The 18781-nt window shown below is 33.9% G+C and overlaps 1 protein-coding gene across 1 annotated transcript in view; it reads left to right on the forward strand.

Moving 5' to 3' along the window:
* Positions 1 to 18781, forward strand: part of KLHL1 (kelch like family member 1) — a 321085-nt gene that overhangs the window by 134928 nt on the left and 167376 nt on the right. The window contains exon 4 of the mRNA XM_056109709.1: positions 7020 to 7216. Coding sequence (XP_055965684.1) covers positions 7020 to 7216 — 197 coding nt within the window. The remainder of the gene's footprint in view (positions 1 to 7019; positions 7217 to 18781) is intronic.

The raw sequence follows: 18781 nt of genomic DNA on the forward strand, positions 1-18781 counted from the left end.
TAAAGTATTATATGCATCAATTATATAGTATACTTTCTTATGAATGTGTATGATTTAGAGTACATTTTAATGGTATAGTTTTGAAAACTGTGTGCAGCTTTGTCAATTTATATATTTTATGCATGCTTAATTATACATGTATTACATTCATCTTAGTATAAATTATTTCATTTTGTCTGCAAATTATTTTGAAATGGGCAGTTAATCCAATTTTATTGCCAAATACAGAAATGAAAACACCTTGACAGAAGGGTCCAGAAAATTACACGTATGTGAATACGTTTTCCCCTGTGGTATTCTAACATCCTATTATATCTAAAATCACTGAGCTTTCTGGCTAATTAATAGAAAGAACATATTGTATATAGTATTTATTTATTTACTTTTAGTAAAAATTCATTACATTTATGTATATATTTAATAAAATACAACTTTCATAGATCTAGTACTATGAATTAATTTATTTTTATTTGAGGTGGCATGGTAGAGTTGGGGCAATATCCTGTTCTGTTTAATACATTCTCCTGGCTCTGCACACAGGGATAAATCCTTGTGGATTCAAGGGTCTATATAGACTGTGGATAATCATATCCAGGTTGACTATGTGCAGTGTAAGCACCCTATCATCTGTATTATCTCCCTGATATCAACATTTGGGGCTGGAGCGATAGCACAGTGGTAGGACGTTTGCCTTGAACGCAGCCAACAAGGCTGACCCAAGTTGATTCCTCCACCCCTCTCGGAGAGCCCAGCAAGCTACCGAGAGTATCTTGCCCCCACGACAAAGCCTGGCAAGCTACCTGTGAAGTATTTGATATGGCAAAAACAGTAACAACAAATCTCAAAATAAAGATGTTACTGAGCCTGCTCAAGCAAGTCGATGAACAACGGGAGGACAGTGAATGTCAACATTTTAATTTTTTTTTTCTTTTTTGCTTTTTGGTTCAATCCTGGCAATGCACAGGGGTTACTCCTGCCTGTGCACTCAGGAATTACTCCTGGCAGTGCTCGGGGGATCATATGGGATACTGGGAATTGAACCCAGGTCGGACGTGTGCAAGGCAAATGCCCTACCCGCTGTGCTATCACTCCAGTCCCCAAATTTAATATTTCACATAAAATCATGAATAACCTGAGGACAGTACATATAGATACAATAGAAAAAGAAAATTGGTTTAGATTGATTACTGCACTAGATAAATATCAACTTCAGTCTTGGACATTAATGATTAAATAAAATTGCAATTTTTAAAATTTTGTTTTGTTATTGTTATTTGAATAAAAATAATTGTTTTTTGGACAGATCGATAGTACAGCAGCTAGGGTTCCTGCCTTCATGTGACAGAATCTGTTTTATCCTCAGCATCCCATGTAATTAATCCCAGGGGCAGAGCCCAACCAGGTGTGATGCTGAGAAGAGATGCAGGAATAAGTCCAGAGCATGACCAGGTGCAGCCTGAAAACAAGAAGAAACAAAACACAAAAGCAAAACCAAATATTTTTCTTCACTGAAACAGAAGAAATACAGACATGAAAATTTTCCTTTCTTTCCCTCCCTTCCTCCCTTCCTTCCTTGTTGTTTGTGTTTGGACAATGCCCACTTGTGTTCAGAGCTTTCTCCTAGTCTTGTAGTCTGAAATGAACCCCATGGTGATACAGGGGACTTTATGGGGCATCAGGGATCTAACCGAGCCTGATTGCTTTTCTGTTTTTCTATCCTTACTTCTTTTTATTATTGGCGTTATTCTTTCTGAATCAGAATCAAAACAATTATAATGAAGGCATATCAAGACACTGTGACAAGAGCTGTTTCCTAATGATTCATTACTCTCTAGATAATTGGGTCATCAGTTCTGAATTTCTACTCTTGTCAGAGTGGTTATTAATATTTCCTTACTATTTAATACTATTTTATCATGGTTTCCTGCTAAAAAAATCATTGACTCCTTAGGTATCCATTGTTTCATCCAGGTAGCCAATATTTTAAATCAATGTTTATGACACCTCATATAAGAATATATATATATGTTCTCTCAGTAAACCAGAAATCACTTGTGAATAATATACCTTGAAAGTTATATATAACTCTGAATAAATGTTTAAAATTGCCTTTTTTTATTAGCAGTATTCATGTATCTTTTAGGTTCACTTTAAAGTTAAATAGCTGGAAGATTTTTGCCTTTATACCATCTAAGTATATCAGAGAAATGGCTAGACTATAAGTATAAAGAAATATATCATGCATGAGGTAGCTCAATTTGTGTGCATTCAACCTCAGCATTCACTAATATTTCATTTGTGCCGCTGGCATTTACAAATGAATTCTTTTTTGTTGGTTATATTCCAAGTTTTGAAAAGTAGACTTTAACTTTTTTTTAAATTAACAATGTTTATAAACATAATTAGATTTACATTTAAATATTTTAAATAAGTCACATTACAAATTTGCCTATGGTAACTAAAAATTCCAAATATTTTCTCTTTATTTATGCAGAGGATGTAAAAATGCACATCTAAACTTTATGTGAATTATTATTATATTCAATGGTAGATCCAGTATATGGATTTAGATTAACGGTTCTGATACCGGTTATCTCAATTTAAAAATATTTCAATGTTTTTTCAAACTTTAATAATAAATAAATGACACGAAATAAACTACACAGATATAAAGTACACATACTGATGTCTTGGCACATATACATAATGATATATTTATCATTTAATTTAGTATAGTGAATTTCTGTAATCTTTTAATGTTTTTACTGATACTTTAGGATTTAAATTGTTGCTTTTCCTAACACCAACTCTATAATTAGGAAATTTTGATCCACTGTTGCAATTGATGCTCATAAAATTCTTACTAAAATTAAGCAACAAAGGAATTTTTGTTCTGATGCCTTTTACTCAGCATGATTATTTAATATTTAACAAAATTTTTTCAGCACTATTGTGACTAAAGCAATAGTTATTTCATTTATTATTCAGTAGTAAGATATAAACTACTATTTGTTAAACATTCACTTGTATATGAACATATGGGTTATCTGTGTTTGATATCATAAATTAAAGCTTCAATAATCATTCTTGAACAAAAATTTATATGAATTTTTTTAATGAAACATGGATAATACTTAGGACTGGAATAGCTAAATTATTGAGAGGGAAAAATTACAAAATTGTTGATTGCTGCTTTTAGGATGCTATCTATCTTTAACATTTTACATTAAAAATACAATGTATCGTGCATTTTTTCATTTTATACTCATTGAAACTTTAACTTTTAGGGTCTGGTTATTTTCCTCATCTGGTAAAATTATTATGTCTTCAACTACAGATTCTGTCTCTTTTCCTCCCAGAAATTATGATTTAGTTTCCTTTCCTGTAATTTTGTCATTTGTGGTATTTATATTAATGAAGATTCCAGAGTGGTTATTGTAAAGTTTTCCTAAATGAATGCTCTTATCATTTACAAATTATATACCTAATTATATACCTAATTAAATACCTAATTATATACCTAATTAAAAATCTATTTGACAGGAACACCTATGGACAAAACTATACTATTCTATGTTCCGTATATATTTTGATGCCATATGCCCTAAGTTAGTGGTATTAAGATTTTTCTAGTATTCGTTTTAGGAAATTTACAGTTTGTTTTATTTTTGTGGACTGCGATCAATTTTAAGTAATTTTGCTTTGTGTTATATTTTTATAAAATGTAAATTTGAAGCTGAAGATTTCATAGCCATTTAAATTATATAAGTAATATCAAAAACCATTGTTATGTTTTTAAGTTTATGGGATTTTACACCATGCAGATAGGTTGTTTAAGTTTTAGAAACATACATTTTAAAAAGTCATTTTAGATAATTCATAAATTATGTGCCAACACTTGCAAAAATAAAATATTATGTGGAAGGGGATAATGTATTTATAATTGATAATAAGTATAACACATTTTTATATTTAAATAAAAATATTAAAAAAATTATTTAAATATCATGTTCTTGATAGTATTAGCAATATTATCATGATGCCCCAAATAAAAATGTATTTATTACCATTTATTTATAATCATTTTTATCTAAAATCATTTTCTTAAATGTATGTTTCTAAAACTTAAACAACCCATCTGCATGGTGTAAAATCCCATAAACTTAAAAATATAACAATGGTTTTTGATATTATTTATATAATTTAAATAGCTATGAAATCTTCAGCTTCAAATTAACATTTTATACCATTATTTATATATCATGTTCTTGATAGTATTAGCAATATTATCACAATTTATCACAATGCCCCAAATAGAAGTGTATTCATCACCATACATTCAAATTTTGTATTATTTGGTAATATTGACTTTTTTGTGTGAATTTCCTCCCTTCTTGGAGAGCCTGGCACGCTACCCGTGACGTATTCAATATGCCAAACACAGCAACAACAAAGTCTCACGTTGGAGACGTTACTGGGCCCACTCAAGAAAATAGATGAACAACAGCAAGACTGTGACAGTAACTAAGGTTAACACTATAAATAATTATTTATAACGTTTAAGGTGTATATTTTTCCAGTTTTTAAACCCTAAAATAGAAGGTACTAATTTAATTGGAAATTATAATACGGTTATTTCCATTTAACTCAATTTACTATTTCAGTTTATTAGTTTCACTTAAGTTGTTGTAAAATTTCTCTTTGCCAAATTTCTTGGTACATATAGAAGCATGTTTTAGATTCCTTTACTTTATTACTCTTTCTTTCAATATAACTTATAAATATAACATGCTACTCTTTTTCTGTTAAATAATTGTAGTTATGGTGAAATGGCATGGTTAGAGCAAAGTTTTTCTTCAATCAACAAATATCATGAGTGTAATAACTATATTACCATTCTAGTAGAATACTCTAATCTTCAAATGGAAACTACCATTTAAATGATAGAATTCAAAGAATGGGGCATATTAATCTGGAGAGGTAGTATAATGGACAGAACACTTGCCGTGTATGTGCTGGGTACACATTCAATCCCCATCACCACAAATATTCCTCTCAACATCACCAGGAGTTTTCCCTGAGCACAGAGACAAGAGCAAGCCCTGACTTCTTCTGAGTATGGTCCCAAAACCAAACCAAATCAAACAAAACAAAAACCATAAAAAGAGGCAAGTCACATATATGGACTGTAGACTTAACATAGAAAAGCATTAAGGGTAATGGATACAATCACTCTTTTTTCTGTGGGCTCATACATTTCCGAAACAATATCTTACTTTTATATGTAATTAATAATAAGCTTGTGAAAGAGTACTGATGCTAAAGCCCCAGAACATTTCATGTACTTCTTCATAACACCAACATTAGCTATTGTATTTGCAGTTTTATGAATACATGTGCGTTACAGTCATCTATGCAGCATGATTTTATTCCTAGAATAAACAGGAGTCTACTGCAGAGGTGCTAAAAAAGAAAAACTGAATTAATTTCTTACCAGCCACATTTGCTCTCCTGTTTATGCAATTTAACTGGCAGTCTTTCAAATATTACTTTTGACTTGAATGGGAACTTCTCTGTCATCCCACTCTCCAGAAGAGCATCACAAAAGGAAAGGAAAATCATAATGATAAAAAATATACAGTTATAGTTTTCAGGTTTTTAGATGAAGTCTCCAGTGTGATTGACTACTTATTTACCAAATTTAATTCAAATTAAATTTTTATATATTTAATTTCTCTTTCATGCCATTTTATGAAACAGTTGTACGGTCAGATAGTTGTCTGATTCTGTCTCTGAAAACATTGTGGAAACTTACGACTTCTATTATGATGTTAAATAATAATGGTTGTATTAGACATCCTGTCTTGTGTATGATAATACCCAAGGGCATTCGTATATTGATATAAATTAATCTCCAATTAAAGTGATAGTCTGTTGAGTTGGAGAAAACATTTTCACATCACATCAGACAAATGATAATGTTAAAGATATAAAAAGCCTTTATAAAAGTAAAAATGACTACCCCATAAAAAACAAGAGTAGTTCAACAGACACATTCTCAAAGAAAATACGAAGGTGAATAACAAGAATATAAAGAGTGTTTATTATCACTAATTATTGAGGAAATACAAATCAATATTATGAGCTATCCCCCATACCAGTGAGAATGGCATATATATATATACATATATATATATATATACATATATATATATATATATATATATGCCCTACCGCTGTGCTATCGCTGTGCTATCACTCCAGCGATATAGCGGTAGGGTGTTTGCCTTGCACGCAGCAAACTTGGCCGACCCGAGTTCGATTCCTCCACCCCTCTCGGAGAGCCCGACAAGCTACCGAGAGTATCTCGCCCGCACGCAGAGCCTGGAAAGCTCCCCGTGATGTATTCGATATGCCAGACACAGTAACAACAAAGTCTCCAATGGAGACGTTACTGGGCCCGCTCGAGCAAATCGATGATCAATGGGAGAGCCTTTACTTACTTTATATATATAAAAGGTAAAGGTAAAGGCCCTCCCGTTGTTCGACGATTTGGTATATATTAAAAATTAAATTAACCAGTGTTGTTAGACTTGCAGCAACAAAGAGACCATCATTCATTCCTGGACACAGTTGTCTGGTTCAGGCTCTGAAAAACATTGTAGAAACTTCTGAAAAATTAATCCTGCTTTTATAAAAACCTGTGATTCTATTACTGGTCATCCATGTCCAATCCTGGAAATTTATGTTAAGAACACTCAGATGCTGTCCAAAAAGATATTGGCACATGTTCATCATCATTACTGAGAGTCTGGACATTATTGAGTCATATTGATCCTGATTATCAATCTAGGTTTTAGATCGCTTTTAAGAGGTTGCTCTAATGGCATTGTTTGTTTTCTGCATGATGGTGGGATCAGCCACAGGGCTTACCTTATGCTCTATGGACTGCTGTTTTGAGTCCTAATAAAGTACATGTTATTTCATTTGACAGTTTTGTAATTTTCTCCACGACGTAGGCTGTTTGGAATTAAAGGAAGATACCATTGAAAACCTTCTTGCTGCTGCGTGCCTTCTTCAGCTTCCTCAAGTAGTAGAGGTGTGCTGCCATTTCCTCATGAAGCTTTTACATCCGTCCAACTGTTTAGGAATCCGTGCATTTGCAGATGCTCAAGGATGCATTGAATTAATGAAGGTAGCCCACAGTTATACAATGGTAAGACATTTAATATTTTATTGATGGGCCATTAGTATATGGTGATTAAGTGTAATAGCTAAATGTTAAAATAAATACATATTGCTTTTGACATGAAGTTTAAAATTCTTAAATGACTGACACATTTTAATATTGCACGTTGGGATATGTAATATATACTACTTTACAATCTCAAAGTAAAAATGACAAATAGATTATTATTGATTTATTGCTTTATTAACTATTTGAGATATTTATTTGTTTGTATTGGTTTTAGGGACATATCTGCCTATGCTCAGCTCTTTCTCCCCTCAGGTTTTGAGAGACCAAATATAATGCAAAGGATGAAACCAGTGTATGTCACATGCATGAAAACTGCTTAACTCTTGTGTGATCTCTTTTGCCTATTTGAGAATTTTTTTCTTTGTATTAAATTAATTTTCTTAATTTTCTTAAGCTACTAGTTTTATATCTTCTTCTATAATGATCCTATCTCCTCTTTTCATTCTAATGAAGAGCTATCAAATTGTTCCACATTTATTTGCTAATTTTTCCTTTATCTATGCCAAGTGCTGGGTTGTAGTAACAGAAATTAAGTACTGAAGTTCTAACTGCCAACATGATGAAGAGAAGACTGTAATATTTAGATGAGCTCACAAGGAGGATTTTCCCATGTTGGTATAACGTATTTCTTTAAAGAAATACTAGGAATTTAGCCTCTTTTCTCTTTTTACCCAGTGAGGATAAAGTGTAAAGGTGACCATATGCAAAACCAGATGGAGAGTAACCAGGAACTCAACTAATCTTGACCTTGACTTTGGACTTCCTAAGCTATAGAATCATGAAAAGTAAAATTTATTGTTCAAACCACCCTGTCTATGTTATTCTGCTATAACAACATAAACTGACAACATAAACTGACTTTACATTTTCAAGTTTGGTATAATTATGTCTGAATTATTTGTAGATAAATGTAATGATTATAGTAAATATTATAAAGCATTTATTGGCATAACAAATACTGGATTTGGAATTTTTGGAAAATTTTATACTTAGAAAATCCTTAGATATTCACACCAATTTACATATGTGTGTGAACTTTCATTGCCAGTTGCTTAATGAGCTTAAACTAAGTAAATATAATTCAGTAAGGACTATAAGAATAATTATATCTATCTAACATTTTACTAAGATTCTCTTAGAATAAATATTTATATGTATTTTTAAATGTTATAAAGATGCTAAAATTATTTTTGCATTTTAAAATTTTTAAATTTTACATTTTAATGGTTTACACACATGTATGTATATATATGTAATTTTTATCAAATGATCACCATTGTAGAAAAGAATACTCATTTACAGTAATTAAACAGCCATTACGTTTCATGTCCAAGAAATAATCATCAAAATATACTAAAATTTCTAAAATATCTAAACTACAGAAAGCCTTAAATAAAATATAAGCCATTATTGTTATTACTATTAACATTATAAATGTTTTCAGTGTTATTATTGAAGTAATTCTTCAGTCATTATAACACTCTTTATTTTAACATCAAGGGATGAATTTATATAAGATAAAGCTTCATCACTAAGCCATTGTTGCTATATATTGAACAATTCTAATTTTGTAATATGACCTTTTCAAATCACTAATGACAACCAATCATTTAAAATTCCTCTAAGTATTGTTCTTACATAGAATTTCAATTTTCATTTGTTCTTTTCATCCATTCAGCAGATTAGTATATTAAATGGAAATGTAGAAAAAAAGGAATAAGATTGATATGTATATATTTTTTTGCCAGATCCTTTACTCAATGTATTCATGTCTGGACACAGTGCTTGTTCTGAAATTATGTGAGCTATATAAAATCTATGTAAACACATACTTCATCACCCAAAATATCATAGTCCAATGACAGTCATTTAATTATACACATTTCATTACAATTAGCGGCTCCTGGTTCTGCTAAGCCAAAGTACAATATGCTTCTAAGTCCAGAGGGATAATTGGTCCTTCTGGTCTAGTCAGAAATTATTAATTTTGTAATAAAAATGTTTTTCTTGCAGCTGCTTGAACTACTCTACAATTCATCACACTGTAGTACAATGCTTTATTTCTTTAGACATTTTAAAATCTATAATCTGTAGTAAATGCATCTGAAGCAAAAGGAATTCAAGCAAAAAATCCTCTGTATTCTCAATCTCTATTTAATTGGTTTGTGAGACTTTGAATACGTTATAGGTAATTGGCAATATGCCTGTGGAAATATAAATGATTTTTAATTCTTTTGGAAACATGATGATCAGTTATTCTCCAGATGCCCATGTGTTGTTGTTTTATGAAAGAAAATTTACTGACAATTCATCTTCACGTATCACTATTTTCTGTAGTTTTGACCCATTAAAATGAGTATTCTGCATCTACTGTTAAATTTCTTCTACATATTTGGTTCTAATCATGGTTTATTCATGCATCTACCCAGATTTTATCTATTCAATAAGTGATTTTAAGGCAAACTTCTATATCCCTTTATTTTCTTCTTCTTTAGTAGAAAAGTATCACTGTTTCCCCACTACGTAGTAATGAGTTAATTGCTATATAGGCTTTATTTATGTTATATATTTCATAAGCAATCTTTGAACATTTTTATACATTTTTTGTTATAGTTGATCTTGATTTTCAATATACATGTCTTAAATAGCCATTCTTCTGACTTCATCATTTATATGAATTACTGTATTTCCTTTGAAAATTTCACTCTTTTATTTGGCTTCAGATATTGAATTTTTGTGGATAATTGCATGGCAAAGCCTGGCAAGCTACCCCTCTATATGCCAAACACAGTAACAACAAGTCTCAAAAATGGAGACGTTATTGGGCCCACTCGAGCAAATTGATGAACAACAGGAGGACAGTGTTTGCTTGTTTGTTTCCAAAATTAAAGGATGGTGACTAGCTTGGCATTACTTCACACGCAAAATCCTGGAACATCTTTATTACAAACTCAATATTATGTGAAAATGTGAAAGCAATTGTTAACCATTAATTTAAACTTTTGCTGCATGAAAATGGAGCTAGCAACAAAACTATTGAAGAAAATAGTCCCTTAGTAAACCTTTAGTCAGATTTTATTATAAGATCTGTGATGACTACTGGATATCACATCTTAGAGGAATGACAGAGTGACAAAGATAGATATGAAAATAATAAAACTAGTACTTAACAATAATTTCATATTAAAGAGGTAGAATATAAATATATTTATGCTTATGTATTTGTGTAATCACAAAATAAATAAGGTGCAGCAGCAGAGGAGTGTTCTTTCTCGCCCAACATGTGCATACAGTGGCCATGAGCCACTTCTCCACCCTGGTCTGTGCAGCTGCCAACAGACACAGGAAGGAGGGATCAGGGCCAACGGGACTGGTTGGTGATCAGCTGTTGTTTATTCCAATCTCCCCACATGCCTGTTGCAGTCTCACTAAGTGCCCCATTTCAGTCTCACACTGCCCCTCATTCCCATCTCCTCTTGTCCCCCATGCTAGTCTCTCCGCACTCCATCTTTCAGACTTGTTCTGGGTCTCATGTCCAGCCTCCATCTTAGGGGGTACCAACTACCCCTAGGTCAGGTAGCACAATCAACATAGGAAAGCTCTTCTTTCAGAGGGAAGCTCTTCTAAGATAAGACAAAGATCTGCAACTAGGAGTTCCGATCAAGGGCAAAGTATCATCTAGGAGTATGTTTCTCCTTTCCTTAGTTATGTTTCTCCTTTTCTTAGTCCAATAATCATTTAAGCAAGTATCTTAATTCTACTTCTTAATAATATTAGTCATTTTGTATGGGCACAGTAAGAGATACATTAAGCTTGTAGGGTGGCTCTCCTGGGGACATCTTGCTATAGATCCCAGACTACAGTGCTCAGGCCAGATTAGTCTTTCTTAACCCTAAGCAGGGTCCTAATCTTTAGGTCATGACAGAATTTGCCCATGACTGTTCTCTTAATTTAAAGTATTATGGCAATTGGTCTGACCCGTTTCAATGCTAGGATAGCTCACAGCTTGCCCAGGGTCCACCCAGTCCCTCGTCTGGACTCTGCTTTTGGGGTGCTAGGAACTAAGGGCAACTGAGGCTTATGTCAAGAAAACAGATGCCCAGGAGTGAATATTATTCAGAGTCAGTTAACTTCCAAGTTACAAAAGCACAACATCTACTGTCGTTCTGTATCTATACAAAAAGGACATTGCTCTAAAGTCAACTATGCAAAAAACATAAGGGAAGGATAAAAGCAATTTTCACTTACAAATACAAATCCAGAGATTTCTGAGGAACTTGACTTTACAAGTCACAGGTATTCCTTAGGGGGAAATAGGTGATTAACCAGTTGGGGAAGCAGAGCACAGAGAAGAGGTTAAAGATATGCATAGAGGAATGGGACTGCCTTGGGAGCACTGTGATGGGTGGAACCAATAAACCTATGTTCCCTGTGACCAAGGAGAAATGACAAAATGACAAACCAATATTCTTAGTGCTATTAGACAGGAGGATATTTACCTTAATGTGTTTACCAAGATGAATTTAGTCTACAATGGTAAAAGTTGCAGTGATTTCAGTGTTTCTTATTTTGACTTTTCAGTTAGCAATATGATTTTCTATTAACATGGAATATTATGTGAAAGAATAAGTATAAGGATTGATCTGTTTTGTGTGATGATCAAAAGAAAAAAATACAAGGTCCACTTCAGCCTGTCTTTTGATCTACTGTATTCTCTATTTTCTCTACTGTATTCTTTTCTCTACTGTATTCTCTATTTTCATTGAGCACCACTGCCATTGCCCTTTATTTAAAATTTAAGATTAGTAGTAGAGGATGAGTGAAAGTACACTGTGTTTATGAATTTCCATGCTGTTCACTTTCATGGTACTTTTCTTGGAAGTTTAGGCTTTCAAATCCCTATCCATATTTTTGCTTAGAATATACAGTGTTTCTTCCCTAATTTTAGTGTCTTCAACACATAACCAAAAATAGGAGGTTCAAAATATATGTTTTAATGTGCATAGTCCTAGTTACTAACGGGATACATGGTGTTATTTTTCTTAATAAATGCAATTGATTTCACCATTCCTTAACATATGGTGCAAATTGATTTCACATTTCCTTTACTTATGGTATTTCTCTCATATCTATCTAACCCAATTTCCAGTTTAAGTTCACTTATACCTCACATACACCTACATTTTTATTGCACAACATTCGTCATTTAAAATTGTAGCTTTCTTTTTTAAAAATGATATATCACATAAATTTGTACAATCAAAAATTTTATGTCTCTGAGACTGATTGTTAAAATTATACTGCAAAGTCTTATTATGGAATCAATCTTCTCTATTGAAATTTACTTTGATGGTTTCAAGAACTTTATATTACTTCTAATGTTTTATTTGAGTAGTCTTTTACATTTTTGATTGAGCATTTATTTATTAAACAAAACTATAGACATAATTTCCTTGTTTGCCATTACACTTTCTACCATTATTTCCCCTTGAACACAGTTTTAGACACAATTACTAATACAAATATTTAAAATATTATTAGTCTTTATTACATATATATCTATTTCTAAACATCACTTCCATGGAGATCTCTGAATATTCTATTTAATTAATACTACCTCACACTATTAAGTGAATGCTTTTTTCTTAAAATAAAACTAATTAATTCTTATTATAATTAAATATAATGCCATTATATTATGTACTTTTTTGTAATTGTTTTATACTTATATATTTTATACCCCTATATATAAAAGTATACTTTTACAATAGCAACAACTATTGCTGTTGTAAAACTTCACCATTAAGATGGTGAAACATTTTTCTACTATAACCTAAATATCTAGATTAAATAACTCCTGTCACCCAAATATCTAGATAAATTATAGTATATAGCATTCTATTTAAAAGGATATGAAAGAGATAAGTAATTGTTCAGTACTATATAACTGCAACTGTAGAGGAAACTAGGTATATCCTTAGATTCAAATTGAATATATCAAATGTAAATGTTAATGTAAATAACAAGTTTGTGTGCATATAAGATTATATTTGAATAGGCAGAGAGAAAGCAATATAGTACTTGCTACAAAAGGAAAAGTTTCTTTGAGAAATTAATACCACTTTAAACTGGTGAATGCTTATAATAAATTAGATATGAGGAAGTAGATTAGGCAGAAGTGTTGGCTAAAGATTATTTATAATTAGTTGAAGTGTGCATAATTTGAAATGAGATGACCTTTGTTCTGCTTAAGAAGTTCAAGTTTAATGAGTTGTTAGGGAGAGAAGGGAATATTGGTAAGTTATGAGTATGGAAATTTAGATGGCTAAATTTTGCAAATTTTGAAGACTGGTATTTATTTAGATTTAAGGTTATTGAGCAAGTAAAGTTCAAGGTTCAATGTGAAAATAAATCAATAAATTGTCATATGAATAATCAATAAGGAATACTAACTATGTAGGGCTCTGATATTACAATCTATCACCTGTATATTAGTTTAGCAAGACCCTGTATATTCATACACACATGGCAGGTATATGAGAAAGAAAAAAGTTTGATGTAAATATAGCTTCTGTCATTGTGTTCCATGGCAGTGTTTGACACTGATGCTAGAGGTGCACATTTAAGATCTTAATATATAGCAAATAATTTATGTTAAGTATACTTTTTCATTTCAATCACTTAATCACTTAACTTCCCGTTAGTCATCGATTTGCTCGAGCAGGCACCAGTAACGTCTCCATTTGTCCCTGTCGCGTGCTAGTGTAGCCCAATGACATCTGTTCGCTCTGGGAACATGACGAGCCTCAAACCGATCGTTCTTGATCTTGATGAGGAAGTCTGACGATCTGGTAGGTGGGCGGCCATGCAGTCTTTTGATATCCCATGGAATCCAGTCAGTAACAGCTCTAGTCCAGCGGTCGTCTTTAAATCTCATTATGTGACCAGCCCATCTGATTTTTGACACCTTGGCAAATGAGACAGCGTCCCAGATTCGACGGATGTCGGAACTCCAGATTCTTTCTCTCATTTGAGTGAAACGTGATATTCCAAGCATAGCTCTTTCTATTCTTCTTTGGGAGACCTGAATAGCGTTCTCATCTTGTTTGCGTAGGGCCCAGGTCTCTGAGGCATATGTTAATGCAGGAAGAACAGTGGAATCAAAGAGATGTGCCCGGAGCCGGAGGTTCTTCGTCCTCTTAGCTATTTCTTCGACATTCTTGAAGGCGTTCCAAGCCGCTCTCTTCCTCCTGCGCAGCTCGGGTGCCAGGTCATTTGTCATGTTGACCTCTCAACTTAGGTACACATAGCTGTTGCATTCGGAGACGGTCGTTTCGTTGAGAGAGAATGGGGCATCAGGAACGAGGCTGTTTCTCATAAACATTGTCTTCGTAAAATTCAGCTGTAGTCCTACCTTTCCACACTCACGGTCAAAGTCGGCCAGCATTTGTGCCGCTTGGCTGATGTTTGGTGTTATTAAAACAATGCCATCAGCAAAGCGGAGGTGGTTTAGTTGCCGACCATCTATCTTCACTCCCATTCCTTCCCATTCCAGTCGTTGCATGATGTTCTCGAGGGTGGCACTGAAGAGTTTCGGTGAAATGGTATCACCCTGCCGAAGCCTTTCTTGATATCAACGATCACTTCTTTGTAGAATGGTGAGATCCTGGTAGTGAATCTGCAATACAGCTCATGGAGGATCCTGATATATTGGGCTTGAATGCCCTGATTGGCTCGGGCTTCAATGACCACTTCTGTCTCAACAGAATCAAAGGCCTTCTTTAAATCAAGCAACGTTGAACAGAGCGGCATCTTGAACTCCCGAGAAACCTCAATGAGCTTGGTTATCATGTGGATATGGTCGATGGTGCTGAATCCTTTGCAGAACCCGGCTTGCTCGCATGGTTGTCCTTCATCTAGTGTTCTGCCAATCCTATTTAGGATGACTCGAGTGAACAACTTGTAGATGACAGACAATAGGCAGATCGGGCGATAGTTGCCAATGTAATGGATGTCTCCCTTATTGAACAGTAGTACGGTCCTGCTGGTTTTCCATTGGGATGGAAACTTGCATTCAGACAGATAGCGAGTGAAGAGCCGAGCCAGTGTATTGGTGAGTACTGACGGCAGGTTTTTCAGGTGTTCAGGTCTGACCTTGTCTGGGCCAGGTGCTGTTCGTTTCTTTACCGACGAAATGGCGTGTCGGATTTCGGAAGGGAGAACGTTGGGAATGACATATCCATCCTGTGGAATTTGGTATGTCGGCAAGTGGACATGGCTATCGAAGAGATTTGAGTAGAAGTCATGGATAATCTTCTCCATTGCCGTTCTGGAGGATGTGTTGGATCCATCAGGACATCAGAGGGCAGTCATCTTGGTCTTGTAGTTGGCGAAGGACAGGCGGGCGTTACGAATACTTTTCCCGGCTTCTGCTGCATCTACCAGTACTTCTGCTCTTCTCTCTTTGAGGTCTTCCTTGATCGCATCTCTGCACTGCTTTGCGAGCTAGGACGTTAGCTTGCGGTTGCCTGAGGCATGCGCCAAACCACGCTGGCAAATTAGCTCAAGACTTTGCGAAGATAGGCGTTTTTTTGTGGCTAACTCTCTCTTGGCATTCCTCTCACATTCATGGAGGTGCTGAACCAGTCGATCGTATTCCTCGTCAATGTTGTCAACAATGGCATCTTCCCATGTTGCCGCAATAGTGCCAAAGAGTTCCCAGTTGGTGGTCATTCTGGGAGTTCTCTTTTTGAACTTTGCAGCCCTTTCTCCCCGCTCTGTGAAGTAGAATTTTGCACGAAGGAGACGGTGGTCCGATCCCGTTCAAAATTTTGGGACAACAGCGACATCGGTCAGGCAAAACCGTCGATTGTATATGATGTGGTCTATAACAAGTGTATTTTCTTGACTATTAAATATTATTAGTAGGATGCTACAGCACATTACAAATAAAAGTTTAATATTTTACTAAAATACACTTATATATATACATTTCAGTGGCCAATGAAAATGAACAATATATATTTTATAGTGTGCTTCAAAAGATAAAAGTCTTATACTTATTTGTGATAGTTTTGTTATCTGTAGACTGAAATATCCCTTGGATCAATGAGAATATTATTTTATTAAACAATTGAATAAAAACAGAATGCTTTTTAAGGCTAAATTGAAATCCCTCAGAGTAAAGAATGATTGTGTTGGAGAACAGTTTTTCTCCAACGTTCCCAGACACATTATGCACCAAATCCATCTGGGCAGATGTGGGTCAAAGGATGACAGGCACTCGGAGAAACCACTCTAGGAGACAGCTGATGGCTCCTCACTTTTTTGCCAAATACACACATTTTATAGAGGGTGTCAGCTTACGAGGATGGTCCAATTACATTAACTTTAGCATTACCGATCTATCACTTTTTCAACTCTGTTTTGCCTTGGCCCAATCGCGATAAGGGCTAAATGCTGCAGTTAGGAATGACTCGCTGGGCTGGAATGATAGCACAGTGGGTAGGGCATTTGCCTTACATGCAGCCAACATGACTGAACTGACTCGAATTGGATTCCTCTGCCCCTCTCAGAGAGCCTGGCAAGCTACCGAGAGTATCTTGCCTGCTCGGCAAAACCTGGCAAGCTACCCGTGAGGTATTTGATATGCCAAACACAGTAACAACAAAGTCTCATGATGGAGATGTTACTGGGTCCACTCGAGAAAATCGATGAACAATGGGAGGACAGTGATTCAGTGACTCAGGAATGACTCGCTAAGAAAAGGGGACAATTCTTAGGGGGTTGGGTGAGACTCAAGGCTGGATACCTGGTGCTTGTCAAATGTGCCCAGACAGTCCGTACTGGGTCACTATACAGCGACAGATCCTATCTGCTCTGGCACCTGGTTCCATGCTCCAAGATTGTTTTCCCATTTTAAGTAGTAAAATTAATTGAAACAAACAAACAATGTCCTCCTGTTGTTCATTGATTTGCTCGAATGAGCCCAGTAATGTCTCCATTTTAAGACTTGTTGTTACTGTGTTTGGCATATTGAATATGTCACGGGTAGCTTGCCAGGCTTTGCTATGCGGGCATGATGCTCTTGGTAGCTTGCTGGTCTCTCCAAGAGGGGCGGAGGAATCAAAACCCGCTCCGCCGGGCTGGCTGCACGCAAGGCAAATGCTCTACCACTGTGCTATCTCTCCAGCTCAAAATTAGTTGAAAACTATTGCATTATTTTGTTTCAAGATGGTAGAAATATGAGTGATGAATTGCTTGTTAGTAAAAATAATCTTAATTATACAATAACTTATTAACTCACAGTGAATTCTGTAAACTCACCAATAATTCATGATGACAATCTAGTTAATATAGATGGGAATCATAAATTTTTGCTTCCTAGCCAAATATAATATCTCTGTGAGAAATAAAGTATATGAAATATTTCCAAATTAAAGAATTGCTTTAGTTGAACAGGACAATACATAGCAACTATCAACTCTTTAATTCAATTCTGTTCCTGTACATCAAAGAACATCAACAGAAATTTTGTATATATTAATTAACAAAGAACATATTTATTTAGTCATATAGAGTTATCTTTTCTTACTTGTTAATACTGAATAATACATATAACAATTTAATTTTGAAAAGTGCGTAGTTCCTTGAATAAAATTTTATTGAATATTATTTTAATCAAAAACTGTGAATAAACTAAGAATGACTAAGAATATAATCTGGGTTTATACTATCTTATAAAATTATATACTGGCATATCATATTAATGTTAGATATTGTAACCTTAAAATTTAATTATATCTTACATTTTTTCAGTTTCTATGAGTTCATTTTAAAAACAGTGTATCAAAGAACAGGACATCCATTGCAAAAACAACAGTTCAAAGCAAACAAATGTTATTTTTGATATTGTGAATCTATATAATTCAAAGTAATTAAACTATATATATACCTCAAATTGCTCTTAAGTACATGGATTTTATATCTAGCTTTTACTCATTTACTTCTATTGCCTAGATTATTTTCCCTGCTGTTTAATTATTAGCTACAGTCTCATCTTTTACTAATCTGTTTTCAAAATTTCTTATTATCTCTGAATCACTGAAAACGGTTGATATTTCAATAGTCCTTTGAACAGAAAAGAAAGTGAATTATGAGAAGAAAACCATGGAATCACAATTTATAAGACTTGGCTTTTTAAATATGTTTAAGAACACTTTTTCTTTGAGTGATTCACTTGAGATTTCTCTCATTAACCGTAAAATGATGTTTATTTCAGACTACACTGTTCCCTTGAGGTGCCCTGCAGTCTTATGATTTTACAGATATCTCATTAAACCTGAGTTCCCTGAGATATAAAAGTATTCCTAATTATGTGCATAAGTGCCATTTTATCATTAAGTAATAAAACTTTAATATTATCACAAATAGAACATTATCTGATAGTAGTAGGAGATAAAAAAATGAAGCTGCAAGAATAATGAACATTTTCTTGCTTCCAAATTTTGTTTTATAAGAGTA

The sequence above is a fragment of the Sorex fumeus genome, unplaced genomic scaffold (assembly GCF_029834395.1).
Source record: "Sorex fumeus unplaced genomic scaffold, SorFum_2.1 ptg000008l, whole genome shotgun sequence".
Taxonomy (NCBI): domain Eukaryota; kingdom Metazoa; phylum Chordata; class Mammalia; order Eulipotyphla; family Soricidae; genus Sorex; species Sorex fumeus.